This window comes from Anarrhichthys ocellatus, unplaced genomic scaffold (genome assembly GCF_004355925.1).
Source record: "Anarrhichthys ocellatus isolate YVR2014 unplaced genomic scaffold, GSC_Weel_1.0 scaffold44, whole genome shotgun sequence".
NCBI lineage: Eukaryota > Metazoa > Chordata > Actinopteri > Perciformes > Anarhichadidae > Anarrhichthys > Anarrhichthys ocellatus.
This window is the reverse complement of record NW_022280074.1, coordinates 1,123,890-1,143,795: the sequence shown is the minus strand read 5'-3', so window position 1 is coordinate 1,143,795 and position 19,906 is coordinate 1,123,890. Positions and strand designations below refer to the sequence as shown.

Sequence of the window (19,906 nt, the reverse complement as noted above, 5' to 3'; positions counted from 1 at the left end):
AAAGGATATTAATAACTATGGAACGATAGAGTGGAGTCACGACTACCTGAGCAGAGAATCATTAATGCTGCATACCCCTAAAATAAAAACGCTGCTAGGTTACTTGTGTAACCCCGGTTCTCCGAGTAGCTCGATTAGGCAACAAGTGTCCAATATTGTGAAAAAAATAATTATTAAAAAACATTTCTTTATGAAAAGTTATTTCCATAGGATTTTTTTTATTCATTTAATTTTATCTCAAAATACCCATTTTCAAATGTTGCTTGTATATGTCTATCATTTTTTTTTTTATAAATTACACAAAAATGTCGTCATTCAAGAGTGGCGTTTTCACCAGTCTCCGCCTCATCACCGTTCACCCAATAGACTGTAGATAAGCTTCCCTTCACTCTCCGCAGAGTTATGTAAATTAAGCTAGCAGCTGCCGTTAGCACTGGCTTTCCACTTTGATGATGAGTAATAATCCGAACCTACTAGAGAACCTAGAGGTGCGAGTGCTGCAGCTCGGTGTTTGATTCTAAATGACTTTGGCATCGTTGTTGCTCTAGCGTAGAGCGATGATTGGGCGCGCGTCTTCAGTGGGGTAACAGACATTTGTGACAAAATACAGCCGAACCCGGCAGATCAGGTCCGGCCCAATCGGGTTAGGGAAGAGACTCAAAGCTCTACTCTAGCTAACGCGAGCTAGCGTCATAATTTGGTAGCTGTTGTAAGTAAAGCTTGTCGGGAGGATTTTGGGTGACAGGCTGAGGGATCACGAGGCTGTGACAACTCCAGTCTCACCAAGAGTGAAGACAGACTTTTGAAAAAGGGCCATATGAAATAAAAACTATGAAATAAATAAAACTGTTACTATGAAAAAACTAAAATGATTAAATATAATTTTACAATAGTGATTTGAGGTTTTTGTCAATGTTGTGGGCAACGTTATTACGACAGGCGATTCTGAATGGAGTTTGGTGAGACCTATCCATTAAAGACAAAACAGCACAGAGCACGGTCGAGCTAAAACCAAGACTAAGGAGTCCTCGAGACTTTGAAGACCCCCCCCCCCCGTGCCTTCAGAACTCCTCGTCCTCCGAGCTAAGGTAGTTCTGCTTCTTCCTCACATTCCAGTGCAAACACTGGGCCAGGCTCTCGAACCAGTCATTGACCGGGTCCCGGAAACAGATGGAGGGAACAGGGAAGCAGGAAGTGGTGATGGTAATACTAGAACAAGGATGGAAAAAAAAAAGAACCAGGTTTTATGTCACCAATCGCTGCAGGCCAAACAAGAAGGAGAAGTCCAGGTACGTGCAATCAATTGAACAAACAAAAGAGGAGGTATTGACATCAGATACAGCAACGCAACTTCCTCCTGAAGCAACACTGGGTATTTGTCTGAGTCTGCTTCGGTGACTCATAAACAATGGCAGAACCAGGAAGGTGATCTCTGAATGAGTTACCTAAAGGAAAAACATGGATCTGAGGTGTGGTAAACTCCTCGGCTCACGCCTGTTAAGCGGGTTGATACGGTTACGTAACAAAGCCGGGCAGGGTTGAGGCAGCTGAGCGTTAAACTCGTTATCTAGTGCGGAGTCTCATTGTCTGAGGTGCGATGACCAGCTCGTTATGCGGACTAACCTGTCTCCGTGGCAGATCTCTTGTCTCTTTCTTCCGTCAAATGACACCCAGGCTGTGTTTCTTGCGTCACGTGACAGCATTATCTAACAAGTCAAGCAAAGGGTGCAGAAAAGTCACAGAAAAGACAAAGGTTGTTTTATTGTCATCAATGCTCAATTAATATACTCTCTTTTTTTAATCATCAAAACATATCTTTAAGTTCATGTAGTAGTAGTTGTAGTAGCACTTGCAGGTGATATCATATGCACCATATTCGGTAAAAACCAGTGCAAAACAAACCACTTCCTTAAGTGACTCAAACAGTTGGTGTCGATACCTTAAGCTCCACACCGGCGGGCACCACGATGGGCCTGAAGGAGAGCGAGTGAGGGCAGATGGGGGTGATCATGATGGCTGGCACGTTGGGATGGATCATGGAGGCTCCTGCTGCCACTGCATACGCTGTACTACCGGTGGGTGTAGATACTATCACACCTGAGGGGGACACAGAGACACAGAGTTATGGCACGATACCACGTCACGTAGGTTTAATATGGCACAAAAACAAATGTATATGTAGAATAGAAATACACCTTAATCTCACACTTACACTCTAGACCAGAGACAAATATTGTCATTATAATTTTGATGAATAGATTTAATTCTTTCATCATACGGAGAAACTATGGACTGAATATCAAAAGTATACTCAATCACCTTTGCAATTAATCTAGTAATTGTTTTAGCACTAATTTAGAATTTATGCATCAACATTCCAACAGGAAGTGAACACTTGCAAAAACATGTACCGTATTTTCCGCACTATAAGGCGCACTTAAAAGCCTTTAATTTTCTCAAAAAACGACAGTGCGCCTTGTAATCCGGAGCGCCTTATATATGGATCAATTGGTTAATTGGTTGATCTATACTGGTTGTACACGGCGCTCTGTCAAAATGTTTCAGTACGACTGGTAAACTACAAAGCCGCACCGCTTGCAGCATTACGGCTACCGTAGTCAGGTGCGTCGCCGAAGTAATAGCGGTAAACACCGGTACTGTGCTTACTCCTAGTCCAACACCACTTGTGTGTATAAAGACCCCAAAATGGCACCTTTCAAGAGACACGCTTACGACGCTGAGTTCAAACTCAAGGCTGTCAGCTACGCATTGTGAATGCACTAACTACGTTTTATACGCAAGTTGAACAATTTCGAGAGTTACTATATTGTGAATGCACTAACGTTTGATTTAGTGGTATCAGACTGTTTCTTTTACGTGTTTACTGAATCAGGGAAAAGTTCCCCTCTACGTTTAAGTTACCGTATTGTGAATGAAATCAAAAATCAATAAAGTTTGACTGAATGATTTATCTGACTGTTTTGTTGACATTCCCTTTAGCACAGCTCCATCTAGTGGATGCATAACGCAACCCCTGTCAAACGTTTGACTGTAGTAGCTTCTATTCTATGCGCCTTATAATCCGGTGCGCCCTATATATAAAAACAGTTCTAAAATAGGCCATTCATTGAAGGTGCGCCTTATAATCCGGTGCGCCCTATATATAAAAACAGTTCTAAAATAGGCCATTCATTGAAGGTGCGCCTTATAATCCAGTGCGCCTTATAGTGCGGAAAATACGGTACAGTGCGTGTTTTTCTAACAATACTACTACAGGACATTCATTATACTTCTATATCACATTCTTAAAAAGGCTACATGTTGTAGTTGAGCTCCCACGTTGACAGTTTTCATCAGAACATGGAATTCGATGAGAGCGTGTGCAGAGCCTTATTCTTGTTTTATATATCAACCCACATGATGGATACATTTGTAAACTTAATATAAAAAATGAACCCACCATGTGAATGTGTTACATGCAGTTAGGATTGCAGATGAAATGTGTAATCATGAATCTACATGAACCTCCTGCAACCTGCAGTTTCTCTGTGCGAGCCAAAGAATTCAAATGCAACTGGTTTTATATGCTGCAATGTCGAGTAGTGTTTTTGTATTTTGAATGAACGCAACGAAAACATGTTTAGAAGCTTCAGTATAAAATGCAATGCTTGCTGGAAGGTGAAGGAGAATAAAGGTTGCTCTATCTGCAGAGCGTGTTGTTTGGGCTGTCGGACCGGTTTCACTCAGAGAGCATGGCTCGCCACTCAGCTGGGGAACGCCACACAACACTGATCTAATTCAGTTACCATTGTTAAATGGTGGTGGTATACGGCACAAACTACACCGACCCCATGCAAGCGCTCAGATTTCGCGGCTGAACATCACTCACCGTCTCCCTGCACTGTGGTGATGAGGTGTCCGTCCAGGAAGAGGTCGACGTTGGAGAGATATGAGGAGGGTCCTCTGTCCACCACCACCTCATTCAGTACCTGAAACGCACAGTCACAGGTTCATCAGTTTGTCGTAAACACCACCAGCACCTGATCTACACACTCACTCTCTCGCTCATACTTGTGTTATTATCGAGTAGTAACCTCATACCTGCAGTCAGAGCTGCATTTCTTGTCATGGAGCTGACGACATTGTTTACGTTTGTGGTTCTTTAACAACATGTTACCCGCCGAAAAGCATCGGGGGGAGAAGTCGAGCAAGTTATTATATTGTAAGCACATGGCTTAGCTGGTTGGTCATGTTTACAGTGCGGAGCGAGCTCCCCATTGGCTGCAGATATTACCTGATACTGCGCGGCTTTCCGGCTGCTTTCAATGTCCCCGTTAGTCAGGATGATGCAGTTTTCGTCAACTCTGGCCTTCTTCTCGCAGTTCTCCTTCAGCACCCGCACTTTCAAGCGACTTCGCAGGACGATGGCAGCATTACCTACAGTACACACCACATACAAATATATGAAGTGTCTTTTGTTTATGAAAACTGGAGCATGTGTGCTTTTGGCAAACAGAACAAGAGCTGTAGAAAGACAGAGGTTGGAGAACACTCACTACCTTCAATAATTTGGGTGACCTGAGACTGGTAGGTGTCAAATTTGAAGGGTGTCAGGAATCCCAGGGAGCCCAGGTGAAAGGCCATAACTGGTGGAACGCTCTCCTACAAGTAAACAAAGGAAGGAGAGCACTGTAGTGTCATACCAGTAAATGTAAAGAGCACATGAAGGCTGTTTTTAGAGTGACAGGAGGAATGAGGCTGAATACCTGGAAGAGCGAAGACGCATAAAGCAAAGTTCCATCTCCACCAAGACAGATGATGAAGTCTATGCGATTGGAGATGTCATCAAGATCTGGGAAATATAAAGACAATAAGCCTTTTAATTATCTCATCTAAGCTCCTGACTGTTTTGTTTTCATACATACATACATACATACATACATACATACATATATATATATATATATATATACACACACACACACACACAGTTGTGTGAAAAAGTGTTTGCCCCCTTCCTGATTTCTTATTTTTTTGTATGTTTGTCACACTTAAATGTTTCAGATCATCAAACAAATTTAAATATTAGACAAAGATAACACAAGTAAACACAAAATGCAGTTTTTAAATGAAGGTTTTTATTATTAAGGGGGAAAAAAATCCAAACCTACATGGCCCTGTGTGAAAAAGTGATTGCCGCCCCCCCCGTTAAAACAGAAATTAACTGTGGTTTATCACATGTTTGGAAAGCTGAGTTCAATTTCTCTAGCCACACCCAGGCCTGATTACTGCCACACCTGTTCTCAATCAAGAAATCACTTAAATAGGACCTGCCTGACAAAGTGAGGTAGACCAAAAGATCCTCAAAAGCTAGACATCATGCTGCGATCCAAAGAAATTCAGGAACAAATGAGAAACAAAGTAATTGAGATCTATCAGTCTGGAAAAGGTTACAAAGCCATTTCTAAAGCTTTGGGACTCCAGCGAACCACAGTGAGAGCCATTATCCACAAATGGCGAAAACATGGAACAGTGGTGAACCTTCCCAGGAGTGGCCGGCCGACCAAAATTACCCCAAGAGCGCAGCGACGACTCATCCAAGAGGTCACAAAAGACCCCAGAACAACATCCAAAGAACTGCAGGCCTCACTTGCCTCAATTAAGGTCAGTGTTCATGACTCCACCATAAGAAAGAGACTGGGCAAAAATGGCCTGCATGGCAGAGTTCCAAGACGAAAACCACTGCTGAGCAAAAACAAAGGCTCGTCTCAGTTTTGCCAGAAAACATCTTGATGATCCCCAAGACATTTGGGAAAATACTCTGGACTGACGAGACAAAAGTTGAACTTTTTGGAAGGTGTATGTCCCATTACATCTGGCGTAAAAGTAACACGGCATTTCAGAAAAGGAACATCATACCAACAGTAAAATATGGTGGTGGTAGTGTGATGGTCTGGGGCTGTTTTGCTGCTTCAGGACCTGGAAGAATTGCTGTGGTAAATGGAACCATGAATTCTGCTGTCTACCAAAAAATCCTGAAGGAGAATGTCCGGCCATCTGTTCGTGACCTCAAGCTGAAGCGCACTTGGGTTCTGCAGCAGGACAATGATCCAAAACACACCAGCAAGTCCACCTCTGAATGGCTTAAGAAAAACAAAATGAAGACTTTGGAGTGGCCTAGTCAAAGTCCCGACCTGAATCCGATTGAGATGCTGTGGCATGACCTTAAAAAGGCGGTTCATGCTCGAAAACCCTCCAATGTGGCTGAATTACAACAATTCTCCAAAGATGAGTGGGCCAAAATTCCTCTACAGCGCTGTAAAAGACTCATTGCCAGTTATCGCAAACGCTTGATTGCAGTTGTTGCTGCTAAGGGTGGCCCAACCAGTTATTAGGTTTAGGGGGCAATCACTTTTTCACACAGGGCCATGTAGGTTTGGATTTTTTTCCCCCTTAATAATAACAACCTTCATTTAAAAACTGCATTTTGTGTTATCTTTGTCTAATATTTTAATTTGTTTGATGATCTGAAACATTTAAGTGTGACAAACATGCAAAAAATAAGAAATCAGGAAGGGGGCAAACACTTTTTCACACAACTGTATATACAGTATATAGTGTGCATACAGTCATAGCAAAGATGGCTGGTTTTCATACCGTCTCTGAAAGTGCAGAATTTCTTTGTAATGGCCCCAAAGTTTTCATCGTCTGAGATGGCTGGGTCCTCCAGAACTTTATTTTCCACATAAACAATCAAGTCTTTCACCTACAACAACACACACGAAAAAAACAAGATTAGCAACTGACAGCAAGGACTTTGAAAGAAAGACAGCATCCCACAAAATGGTTTCCCATTGATCCATTAGCAGCTTCCCACCCTTAAACACTGACGTATCACTACCATATTAAACAGTGTGGGTGTACACATGGGGCATACCTGGGTGAGGAATATGCAGAGCTCTTTGAAAGGCTGTAGCAGACTGGCGTCTCGTATCTTCTTGATGACAAGGACACTTTTCGGTGGCTTGTTCCACGTCAGCCGTTGGCTGGCGGGGTCTTGAATGTGCCTGAACACACAAAGACAACTTTGACCTCAGGAGGAGAAGACAGACTGAACGGGCACCCGTTACATCAGCAAAGACCCGAGCGCTGAACCCACAGACTGTGGCTGATGTAGGATCTGTTAATGAACCGAAGCGTCCTACTGTTCATCATAATCAGGACTGCTTCGTACAGCACCCCCACTCAAAGCGAGTCGGGGACATTATTGGCACAATGTTTCTAAAAGAAAACACTGTGAAATGGGCAAGTTTTGAAGATAAAAAGGAGGGTGAGAATATCTCTTCAAACCATCGGGCATTCTGAGTTGACAAGCAAAGAGCAACGAGTTGTGAGGATGAACTCCAGAGGGATGAAACTAATAAAAACACATGGAAATATGATAAATAAAGCTGTAAATAGCCAAAGGATCCTAGTCTAGGATTTAACTAGACTAAATCCTAGACTTTGGTATTGTTAAACCTTAGATAACTGCTCTTGTACATATTACTGTACATATATAACTGTACTGTTAAAGAGTCAAATGTTCAGTGCTCGCAGGCACACATACCCAAACACACTCAATGCTGTACTTGTCAACCATTAGCTCCACTTTACACGGCTTGTAAATTAGCGTCGGACTCGCACAACGACATTTTACGCCAATCACATGTGGAGAATTGCAGTTTCAAGCAACGGTTAGAACAGGCTGTACCAATCAGTGGAGGTCACGGAGGTGAATCCTAACTAAACGATTTCATTATATCAGAAACCATAAACATGACATTCAGCTTTAGTTCCGCTCCACACTCGGTCCCTCTGGTCACGAAGCGCTTCTACGCGGTTGGAGAGACAATTTGCAAAGTCAATGCTGCATTCATGTTTCGTGGGTTTTACTGTGAACACCAGGTGATGCCCTCACATTAGCCTTCTAATGGTGATTTACTGTACAGGTTGTTTTTGTTTGGCTGGGATATCTCTACTCAGGGCGAACAGGTTTCAGCAGAATGTCAACAACAGCCGCACATGTGGAAACAGACTCTACCGCTGTACTTAAAATGCTCAGACAGCATTCTCAGTAATCCTGCAGGTTCCCCTTCAGTCCCAACAAATAACACGAGAAAGCAGAATCGACTCAAACCGTCAAATCAAAAACAAGATTAAAAAAACACCACTAACTACAGCCTTATTGTAATTGTCACAGATTACTCACCAGGCAGTAAATACGAGTGTGAGACAGGCTGCACAGGTTGTGTGAACGCCCTCGCGGCTTTTAAAAAAAAAAAACACCACAGGTGGAGACAAACGTACGAATGCAATAAACCACTTCCTAATTTAAGTGAGCCTGATTGAGACTAAATGAAAGCTGTGCCAGCCTGTTTTCCAACACAAACACAGGAAAACAAAAGCAATACTTCATTAGCATTTGAAGCGGTGATCTATTCATAGCGGCATCTCCTCTGTCCACCTCAAAGCATCCACACCCTGACCTCCCTCTCTGTCCTAAACACAGGGCCATGCCGTTGTTAACAGCCAGCCTGTGATAACACGCAAACATCGACACTTCTGAAGCGTTACAACCACCGCTCGACAGGGTACAGTTGAACCTTGATATGGCATATCAGCCTCCGAAAGGCCGTATCAGCCCAACCCTTGACTTCCAAGACAAATATTCATTCATTCAAGCAAAAGCCTAAACTAGTTCCCTGCTTTGTCTGAACCACTGGAGCGTGACATCAGTTTTAGCTCGCAGGCAGTGCAGCGCTCTGTTCATCTGGTTTGGCAACACATTAAACATATCCTGTGTTGACAAAGAGACAGGGTGGGGGGGGGAACTTGCTCTCACCACTTCCACACTTTGTTCTCGTCGAGGTTGCCGGGAGTGTCCTGCGGTACGCACTGGTTGAACTTCATGGCTGTACACATGTAACAAAGGATGCCGCTTCAAGGGTTTCAGCTGGAGAACGGGATGCTGTCCTGGTGGCCCGCGCTGACGGAACGGCTCATTCTACCTCCAATGACTTCCTCGATTGCCACACATAGTGAAGTGGCGTGGAGCAACCGCGTCAGTTCGCTTCTCGCGGTCAAGCTGCGGATCAGCCAGCGGCAGTCTGAGAGGCCGAGCGAGGAGAGTCTCTCTCCATGCGCGTGTGGTCAAGGCTCCAGGATCGGCTAACAAGCCCTCGGGATGGATCCACTGGGGCTATTTCTGTCCCAGCGAGGACTTAACTCTAAACCGTCCTGGTGCATTCTGCTGCTGAGTTAAGGCTCTAGCTCATCTTAAAATTGACTTTATCTCGGCTCAGCCCACTCGGCTGTGCTGAACACGCCCAGTTCAGGGAAAGACTTTCCTGATAGGACAGGTGTGAGTTACTGACACGCAACAAAGCTGTTCCTGAAACTAGTATATCCACTGTGGTGACAAGTACTATGACCACAATTAGTCTTCTGTATTTATAGAATGAATTACTTAAATGATCTAAAATGACGTAGGATGATAGGTGCTATGTATGAAATAAACACTGTACTACTGGATAAGATATATCAAGTTAGGGTTTACATTTCAACTTATTTAAAAAAAAAAGAAGAAAAATAAAGCTTGATGTCCAGTTAATTAACGGGAAAAAACGTCAAAATTAAAGTAGCAATAATTAGAAATAAACTGATTATTTGCTGCCTTGAGAAAAAGTAAATGTTTTATTTTATGACCCATTTCCAAGAAAGACAACGCTGCCTGACGACCTGCGGGAAGAGGAAGTGCTTATCGACAGGCTCCGTTATTATGCAATGAACGCGGTATGTGTGCAGTCTGTTGGCACAGTGTTTATTTATAAAGTGGGGGCCCAAGCACATCCTCAAACTCTGCCCTCATTTTAACCCCAGCTACATGACTGTCACAGTCACAGAATCTGCCCAAAGTCAGACAGACATATCAACACCTAGCAAACTACCCAGAACCCCCCCTCCTGTAGTTCACGCTATAGTAGGTGTCTCCAGGAACACATTTTGCCATGATTACACACACACACCCACAAACACACACCCACACGGTGAAAACAATGCGGAACAAAGCGTCCTGACAAAGAGGCTCGGGAATCGACTGGTTTTGCTACTTTTAACCCGTCCCGCAGCTTTGAAGAAGCTAATCCTTCAATTACTGCTGCTGCCCAAAACAAACAGTTGCCGGGAGCAACTTAATGTGGCCGAAGGGAGTCAAGAGGCCAACAGTCTGACAAAGCTCTGATGGGTAAATAAATCACGAGTCCATCCTAAGTCTGCTGACTCATTACGTGGACTTTAACACGTTATTATGAACACCTGCTGCTAGCTACAACGCAATCCAAATGTCATAGCTCTGCAACAGCTTGATGATGCTGAATTCACTGTAAAGTGTACAATATTTGATGCATTAGTACTGCCATAAAGGACGTCCTTGGTTTCAATACTTCATATAGAGCAGTGAAACAAGCAGATAAAGAACACGTAACATACGGCGTGGAATGTTTGGAGTTTAGCTAACTCTGAAGTTACACAAGAGGATATTAAGACATTTAAGTGCAAGACTGGGCTCATGAGGTTACAAGCTTCTCATAAACAACAAGTTTGGGAGAAGTACACAGTACCTTATAGACCAGTGTGATATATAATAATAATAATAATAATAATAATAATAATAATAATAATACTACTACAGGGAGAATGGCTTTTCATAATTTAAGTAAGAGCGATGTCACTTGGCCTCAATGACGCTCGGTCTGTTTGTAAAAGTACAGATTTTTTGTCCACTTCAAGACAAAAGTAAACATGAAGTGCGTGTCTGATGTCTGAGTCTTTATATTTCCATGTCCTGTATATTTTGGATAAGCCGTCTGATGAGCCGTCATGAAGAGATGAACAAACCATTAATTGACAGGCAGTTTGTTTCACAGCGTCTGCTGGCAATCAGCTGCACTGGCACTGTGTTGTTATATGTTAAATATATTGTATTTTTAACAAGAGCTGTTGGAATATAAGTTTTTTTTTTTTTACTTATTTATGTAGTATGGGGAGTTTAGTTCAGACTCAACTTTTTCCAAAAAAAGTCAGAGAGCGCAAATTGTTGTAGTTAAAAAGGTGGAGTCACGACGGTTTTGCCTCAACAAGATCTTAAAGCAACAGCAAAGTGGCTTTCTTCAGTTTTGGGTGCAACACGGACTAAACTGACACTCCGATGCAAAGTTTGTCACAACCTGGCTCCTAGGCTATGACAAATACGCCAAAGACACAACAGATGATGGTTACGTAAAGTATTTATTTTAACCAAATAAAGAAATAGTTAACTTTATGAAGTGTGTCAGTCAGTAACATCAGTAACGTCAACGTGGATGCGTGTGTGATAAAGTGTGTGTAATGACAGCAAAAATAAACATAACCAGCAGCAAATGGCAGCAATCACGCCACGTATACCAGAGAGACAAGCCGTGCGCCCAGAGAAAACGCTGGAGTAGGGCTTTATGCTCAAGGACCAGGTGCTCCGCATCAGTCAATCAGCCATGACTGCTGTTAGAGGCAGGGCCGTCACAAGTTGTACACCGACTCGTAACTTCAGAAAAACAAGCACAAACACTCCTTGTGATGCGGAGAGCATTTGCTCTGTGCGACTTACATCACTGTGTGTGGATTCTGCAGCATGCATGCCTTCGGGCCAAATGTGGTCACAGGGCTTGGTCCATGAAGCGACTGAGGCCTTCTAGAAGAAAGGACGACACAGGCAAACATTCAGGTTTAAGAAACAAGACGCTGCCGGTAAAGTATGCAAACACCTGTACAATTCGTTAAAGAAAAGAAAAAACACACTGGCTTTAAAGGGCATGCTGTTTTTCAAACAGTAAAAAGAAGAAGTACATGTTTGAGTTTGTTTCAGTTGTGATATTTGAGATAAGTGTGACATTCCCATCCTTTGGAGAACAGTGCATGCTGCTGATGGATGTCTCTAAAACTCCTACATGTCTAAATGCCTCTTCATGCAAGATTTCTAATCAAATAAATTCCACTTTCATTTCCTCGTTTACAGAAAAAAGAGAAGTGAAGCCGCAGTGACAGTCAGACATTTAGAGAAAGGGTGTGAGCGCGAGGATTTCCCAAATTTAATGCATCGTCAGCAGATATGAGGTTATTTCTTACCCTGTGGGTCACACAGTGGCAACCCACTATTCTACCCTAATGTATTTCATAAGGTTAAAAACATGTTGCCTGTGACCTTTGGTGCTGAACAATGGGGCCCGGTGGTAAATGGTAATCATGTATTGTGAAACGTCTGAAAAACAAACACTTCTATCACTCCTCCCTGCACCACAAACGCTGCATCAGTGACCAGCAGTTTTAATAACCATTAACATTAAACACAAGGCCTGTTGCAAATATTACATAATCACCTGATCGCGATAATTTCAGCCGATCACTTTGCTGAACTGGCGAATTCCACAATCAAGGGAATTCAAAAGGCAATATTACAAATGTGGCAACCAATAGAAAAGGAGCTCCAATGGGGAAATAAAGTGTCTACCTGAGCACAATGTCCAATTGTCTTCCAATGTCAGCGGAAAAAACAAAGAGAGAGAGAGCTTGACTGACTACTGCTGTTTGACAGGTTCTTTAATTTTAGCTCAAAATGATGACGGATGACATCTCTCTTGATTAATAGCCAAAAGTCTCCACTACAGCTCCGGGGAAAGTTATGCTGCAGCTATCGCTTGCATCCAGGTTCGTTTTGCTAGAAGAGTAGCGTCAGAACAGCTCAGTGCGTAGTGCAAGCGTAGCGAGTGCGCGGTGGAGCGAGAGAGAGACGGCTGGAAAATGTTTTGTTAAAACAATAGGATTGCATCGGGGGGGTGAAAGGTCAGTGACACTGAGCCGTGACGATGGCCTCCCGACTACAGACGCCTTCACGCTTCTCCACCTCGCTCAGCCAACAAATCCTCTTAGCGGTCTGATTCTGTGAATTCCCCATCTGCTGTTTACTGGTTCTTTAAGCTGCATTCATCAATATTGTCATATCAACACTGACTGAAATTAATGTGTGTCACAGCTCTCTGGAGTTTTGAGCCTCTTTTAGCTCTTTGTTTTTTTTTTTAAAATTAAGTCAGGAGGCCAGAAACAGGAAGGGATGATAATGCTGCTCCGTTTGCTGAGTCCTCCTGCCCATTAGTGGACCAAATGGTTTCAATGCAGCTTTAAAGTTCCCATGAAACAGCCTCCACATATTTACAGGTTTCCTGTAAAAAACTGTCAGCTTAGGAGTTGGACTTGACGCGAATATTGATTACACGCTCATCAACAAAAAGGACAAATAAGTCCGGACACTGACACTGCAATTACCGATTAATCTAAGGATCATTTTTTCCATTGATCAATAAATAGTGGCAAAAGGAATCAGAGTCCAGGATGGTGTCTTAAAATGTTTTTTATGTGATCCGCTTGTCTTAATAATCTCGCACTTTATTTCTTTTAACCTAAAATTAGAGTCGGATCTGTAGCACCTTTCAGCCAAGACAACCCACTTCCCTCATGTTTGGTATTCATGAGTCACTGCTCAAAGTAGCTCTAGCAAATTCATCACCTCCCTATTACAAAAGCCAAACAGCCATTTGTTTACATAAATCCATCACAACGACCTTTATGCCAAGTGTCATGAACATTACAAGAGTCATTGCCAAATTAGGATGAACTCAATAAAGCGGAGAGTGCGTTTCAACATCTTGGACAAGTGTTTCCTCAGAGTCATATTTAATTTCCCGGAGAAATCCTGGTACATAATGTGTGGGTCCCGTGGTCAACACCCACCTGTAGTCGGAGGAGCAGCCGGCGGAGGATGTGCTCAGGCTGCGGGTCTTCCTACTGCGTCGAGCCAAGCTGCGTCCGGCGACCTCCCCCCCATCACAGGTGGAGCAGCAGTGCGGGGCAGCTTCCACTCGCACCTCCTCTCCACCGTCCATCTCTGACAGCCAGGCTGCAACTAACCTGACGAGGCACGTCAAGTATTAATGAAGCTCGAGTCAAATCACTTCCGGTCAGCTCAACTTGTGTAACTCGAAATAAAGTTGTAACGTTAACCACTTTCTTTTTTTTTTTAGCAGAGAAACTCTAAAGTTGTGCAAGTCAAGTGGCAGCACAATAGCGGAGATTATGAAGTCAGTTGAGTAATGAGGTTTTTACGAGTTCCGTCATGTGAGGTTACCGTTGGCTAACCAGCTGGATAAATAGGTTAGCTAACCTAGCTGTAACTTAGCTACATACAGGTTAATAACTATTAAGCGGCTGCGTAAGGCAAGCAGTCTCGTTGTCACTAAAGCTAGTTTAGCTAACGGTTAACGTTAGCCTACTAAGTTAGTAATATCCCAAATGTCGAATGGTTTATCAACGCTCGCTACGACAAGACCTCCACTACCACATTCATGACTGTTAAGCGGATGAATGGTGACGGGTCCAGATGGCAGAAGATTCAACAGTGAGCTAACTAATCTAGTGTTAAGCTAGTTAGCGAGCTAAGCTAGCAGTTGGGCATGCTCAACACAAAGCGTGATGTCATTCACTTCTGTTGCCAATAATACCTTTCACCCACAGCGTTACAGGGGACGACACAAATTAGGAGCGCAGCAAACTGCCGTTGGATCAAAGTCTCGCCATTATTTCATTCGAAAACACTGCTACACCATCTTACTCTGCAAGAGACCTGTCAACAGTCAGCTCATCGCTTCCTGATACGGGCCGACCAATCACAGGCTCTCTCCTCGCCGACGTCATGTTGGACGACTTCTCCAGACCGACCGAAGGGTCAGGATGACCAGTATATATAACTTTATGATTGTATCAGAGGGAACTAAATAACTATGTAATTACATTATGACAAAGAAGTATAATTTCACAGGCTTAATTAGTGAGCTTCGAAAGCACTTGAATTCACTATATTGTTTGTACGGTCATCGTGTTATAACGATTATTATTATTTTATGATATAACGAATAGAGATGTTTCTCTTGTGCTTTCATGTATTTAAATACCTATACATTACTCAATTGTTAATTTATAACTCTACATTTAAAATTAAGAAAAGCTAATTGAGTCCCTTCTATATATCTATCGACATGTCATCCCAAAGTGGCAATTGGAACTTTTTACAGTTTGTCTGAATAGTGATTCCATCTGGACAATGATGCAATTGGACTGATTGTGGTCTAACTGCTGTGCATAGCCAGAATTACCTTGCTTGGGGGCAAAAATCAAGTCCAGTGCTGGCCCCCTGTTGGTCCATGGGAATCTGACTCGGGGACGTGGGGTATACAGTAAAGAAGTTATGGCCCAGCCACAATGTGATAGCGCCACTGTCTGGCTCATTGCACACAAATCTACCACTTCATGGTTGTTCATTTAGTGTATTCATCCACCAAACCTTTGGAATAAAGCTTTTTAAATTTAAAGTGCAATACAATTCATGTATTTCCCCTTACAGGCATGATATATGGGACCTTTTTTTTGTAGAAAAAAGTATTTTACCTTTTAAAAGGTAATCATCATCTATCAGCCATTCATCAATAAAGGTTTCAAATAGTGAATCATAAACCCAGTTCAGTGATATTCATTAGAATTCTCATAATTTTGCGTGGTCCGACAGTCTGCCCCCCCCCCCCCCAGTCCTGGTTCTCCAGTGCCTCCCTTCCCTCCAGCGGGCCCAGCAATACGGCCTGGGACTCCCAGCGGGGACCTGTGGAGCCACACTGAAGGACTTTCTGGTAAATCTGTATGATTTCATCAGAGTTCACGTGGACTCTGACCCGGTGGCAACGATGACAAGCACCAAGAATAACGATATAGAAATAGCTTGTTTAAATAGACCATATAGAGGCATCAGTATTAAATTGAGACTGCTTCATAACACTTTTAAACTTCCTCACACTAACTTTAACCAGAATTTGATTACTGTATGTATTATGGTTAAATCACATTAAATCAATATTAAATCCCTCATTGTATTTCATACTTATGTGCAATAGGTGTACAAAGATCAGGTAGTATTTCCAAGAGACGTGTAGATCTCAGAAGTTGTGCTCGCTAAGCGTGAGCATACAGTATGTAGCTTCTGTATTTGTCACATCACAAGTTGATGGCCAGTCTGCAGTTTTAATTTCTATCCTCACAATAACTACAAATAGAAACAGGACTGTGAGGCGTCCCTTTATACTCGGTGCAAAGGAACAAACTGCATGTAGGAGAGTAACTATGACTGTACAGAGAAGCCAGGCTGATTTAACAGTGGATAAGAAATTGTTTATTTGACTTGAACATAATTACAGGGAAACCAAACAGTCTGCAACATTCTAGCTTCAGTGGTAACCGCTCTAAGTGAATCACACTCAACACAGTAGGTCATCTCAAACTGCTTTTTATTACATCTTAAATAACAGTACATTTTAATATAGTTTCTATCTTGCATCCAGCTTTCGGTTGTACACTGACTGACTTTAAAATTAAATACAAAAGGTGAAAAGGGAAGAGTGGGGGTGCAGAGCTCTACAGTTATTTGATGGAGAAAGAGAGAAAAGGAAAAGGGAATTTAATTAATTTTTAATATTTTTTATTTAATTTTATTTTTTGCCAACTCCAGGCCTAACGTACAATTACAGCACATTTTTTTTGTACAGAATGTCGCAGAGAAAAAAACAATGGAAAAAATGTCACTACTGCTAAAGAAAGAGCGCCTCTGTTTACAAGGAGAAGGGAACAACAGAAAGTTCTGCCATTCAGATGCTGCAAGATTTTTTTTTTCATTTTTTATTAAAGGACAGAAAAAAACCTGTTATAAAATGTTTTTCTTTGTAAGTGGAATTTTGTTTGCTACAGAAGGAATGACAATTTGTTCCATTTGAGATCGTGTATGTTTGGGTGAATGAATGTACGTATGCATGTGTGTACAATTTTAACATTTACGTTACTTCTTAAATGTGTGGAATCCCTCCCAAGTATGGACCAAGTAACCGTTTATGTTGCAGGGTTTGCTTCTCAAGTGCATAGCTTTGACATTTTAGTTGAATCATGTATGCACGGAGTAGCCAAAAACAAAAAGAAAAAAAAAAAGAAAAAAGAAAAAGAAAAATATAAATACCATTGTATTGATATATTCAACAGGTTATTTTCTTAAAGAAAAACATCAAAGGACTTAATTCCATATGCACCTTTTTAAGCAATTCTACAGCATGCGATTCTAAGAGATAACCCACCCATGGCAGACAACCAAAATCTTTTTTTTTTTCATTTTTAACTTAAAAAGTTTCAATATCATTATTTTCAAACATTGATTTATACAACATGTCATTCACAGAGTAGTAACTGCATTTCCAAGCACGGAATGGGCACCTCTGTTAAAAGAGAAACATCCGGATTGCAACCGGGCTAAAGTGGAGGTACTCCCTACCTGACCAACTCACACCACCGGTCCGAACCATGGGCAACAGAAACCAGGGGGAACCAAACCAAATTAAAGGAGGAAAAAAAATGAATAAAAAAAGAGGGGCGGGGTGGATTATGATCCGATGGGTTAATCTTCATTTAATTATTCTACACTGTCGCCAGACAAAAAGGTGTAAGAATGGTGAAAATGGGTTTTGTATTTTTGTGTGTTTGTTTTTCGTTTTAAAAACGAGCATTCATCATCATAAACAGCATGTGCTTGGTTAGTTAACTTTTTATTCTATATATGCAAAGTTTAATTTTTGTGCAAACAAAGATTTGTGGACTACACTGGAAAATAAACGGTAAAAGTATCATGGGACTAAATATACAGAAGGGCCAGAAGTGGCTTGAGGACTCCCTGTTGAAGCTCAATTCTCTCACTTTGTTCTCCAGCGGGATAAAGCTGGATTTAAAATGACATGATCTGGAGGTTCTTCTAGTTTTAAACTTAAAAACATTCTCTAAAATGTGTAAAGACAAGGAAATAAAACAAAGCTTTGATCCTCATTTTAAACATTAACTGACAGTTCACTGATCTACTTCTCTCCAACAGAAAAAAAAAGAAAAGAAAAAAAGAAACATTGCCAAAAAGCTCGTAAGAGTTCGATCACCGCCATGTACTAACCTTCACTCAGACCTGTGTGGAATGAGGACGCAGGACATGTTTGCTTGGAGGTGGCTTACTACAATACCAGACCATGGTCATGGGAGGAATGCACACGTTTCCCCTCCACTAAATCCCTCAAGCTTTGTATTTTTTTGTAGCTAAATGAGTGACAGACAATTGTGCTCTTTCAAATGAGAAGGGGGGAGAGAGAGAGCGAGGGAGAGAGGGAGAGAAAGAGAGAGAATTTTTGCCCTTGATAGATTTTTTGGGTGTTTTGGAGTCAGTATCATGGTGTTTTTGAAAAGATTGGATATGCAATAAAATTGAACATTGTGATGTTGGAATGGTCTTCCACTCAACGTTGGAGTCCAGACGCCATCTGGAGACAAACAAAGAAAAAAAAATATGATTATCGTTATTCAGGTAAATGACTCATTGGCCACCGCACGGTAAAATCATTAAATTCAGGGCTGATCATGTGTGACTATTTGTAATCGCTCATCAGACAAAAACTGCTAACTTTACTACATTTTAAATCGTGTTTGTGTTCAAATTCAATGTACAAAACAATATGACAAGAAATGTTTGAAGCTATGTGAACAAGAAAAGGCATCGTAAAAAGACATCCAACAGAATTAATAACAGCTGATGTGATATTATGTTTGGTTTCTCTCTTGGTTTTATATGTTGCACCTTCATTCCCAACCTCCAGATGGCAGTCAATACAAACTCTAGATGAGGTTCAAACCTCACACATCACTGAACATTCCTCAGCCCTTCGTTTACCTTCAGACTCTAGTTCCAGATCTTGAGGAAGCTGTCCCAGGACCCCGTTGCCACGGCCATGCCGTCGTCGGTCACACCCAAGCAGCTCACCCGGTTATCGTGACCAGCCAGGACACCTGCAGAGACACCAGAGGCTGAGACACGGAAACACACCTTCTCTGTCTGATCAATGCCACCATCTAGGATGGACGTGGCTAACAAACTCATTGTAGTGTAAGTGACAAAACAGTAAATTCATTATTTCTAAATCACTGTTCTTAAAAGTGGAAGATGGGGAACGAGGTGAAGAAGGTTTCAGGGCATTTGTCGTTGTGACGCCCGATATGTTTCCGTTGTTTGGTTCAAAACACAAAGAGCAGGATATATTCAGGTTAGACTTATTGAAGGCTGATACTGACCCGATATGCTGGTAATCAATATTCCACCCACCAATGGATCAAATATAATAGTGTGTGTGTGTGCATTTGAAATGGCCTGCTGAGATGTGGGCCTTGTCTGATCCCTGACCCACTATACGATCAATAGCTGTAAAGTATTCATGCCGGCTGCTCTCCAGATATATATATATATTAATGCCTTCTATACTGTGGAACAACAAAACACATCTTATCCCGCTTTGACTTATTATCAATATCAAACAGCTAACATCAAAATCAAACTGGAAAGAAGTTGAAGAAGAATAACTTTTTACTAAAGTAAGGAAAAGTCCTGCATTCTAAATGTTATCCTATTTGAGTTTAAAGAAAAAGGCCTTTGATGTTTAGTGTAACATTTAGTGCGATGACCAAACAGCTAACTTTTGTATGATCACAACTTATTTCCCTTTTGCTTTCTGTCGCTGTGTTCCAGACGCTAGTCCAGATGTCATGTGAGGTTCTTTTTCAACAAGCATAAAGCTGCAACTTTTAAAGCAGCCAGGCAGGAGTTGTTGTACGACAGCGTCTCACTTCCAACCAGGTGTTCTTGAACCTCTGGCTGGCCGGCTGGATT

General features: G+C 41.9%; 2 protein-coding genes across 5 annotated transcripts in view; both read right to left on the bottom strand.

Moving 5' to 3' along the window:
- Positions 1 to 231: 231 nt before the first annotated feature.
- nadka (NAD kinase a) lies at positions 232 to 14,807 on the bottom strand. 3 transcript variants are annotated; one of them, XM_031868742.1, is made up of 12 exons: positions 14,738 to 14,807; positions 13,861 to 14,037; positions 11,684 to 11,767; positions 6,938 to 7,067; positions 6,658 to 6,766; positions 4,767 to 4,852; positions 4,560 to 4,662; positions 4,295 to 4,437; positions 3,890 to 3,989; positions 1,940 to 2,097; positions 1,624 to 1,706; positions 232 to 1,209 (listed from the first exon to the last, which is right to left on the bottom strand). In XM_031868742.1, the coding sequence occupies exons 2-12, from the start codon at positions 14,010 to 14,012 to the stop codon at positions 1,062 to 1,064; spliced, it is 1,296 nt and encodes a 431-aa protein (XP_031724602.1). In that variant the 5' UTR covers positions 14,013 to 14,037; positions 14,738 to 14,807; the 3' UTR covers positions 232 to 1,061. The 3 variants fall into 3 exon arrangements, with proteins under 3 accessions (XP_031724602.1, XP_031724600.1, XP_031724603.1); XM_031868740.1 differs by having other exon boundaries at positions 14,628 to 14,787; XM_031868743.1 differs by lacking the exons at positions 11,684 to 11,767; positions 13,861 to 14,037; positions 14,738 to 14,807 and adding an exon at positions 8,885 to 10,709.
- A 1,512-nt stretch (positions 14,808 to 16,319) lies between these two features.
- Positions 16,320 to 19,906, bottom strand: part of gnb1a (guanine nucleotide binding protein (G protein), beta polypeptide 1a) — a 31,046-nt gene continuing 27,459 nt past the window's right edge. For both annotated transcript variants that reach the window (XM_031868764.1, XM_031868765.1), the window contains exons 10-11: positions 18,917 to 19,032; positions 16,320 to 18,509 (exon numbers count right to left, since the gene is read on the bottom strand). In XM_031868764.1, coding sequence (XP_031724624.1) covers positions 18,926 to 19,032 — 107 coding nt within the window. In that variant the 3' untranslated portion in view covers positions 16,320 to 18,509; positions 18,917 to 18,925. The remainder of the gene's footprint in view (positions 18,510 to 18,916; positions 19,033 to 19,906) is intronic.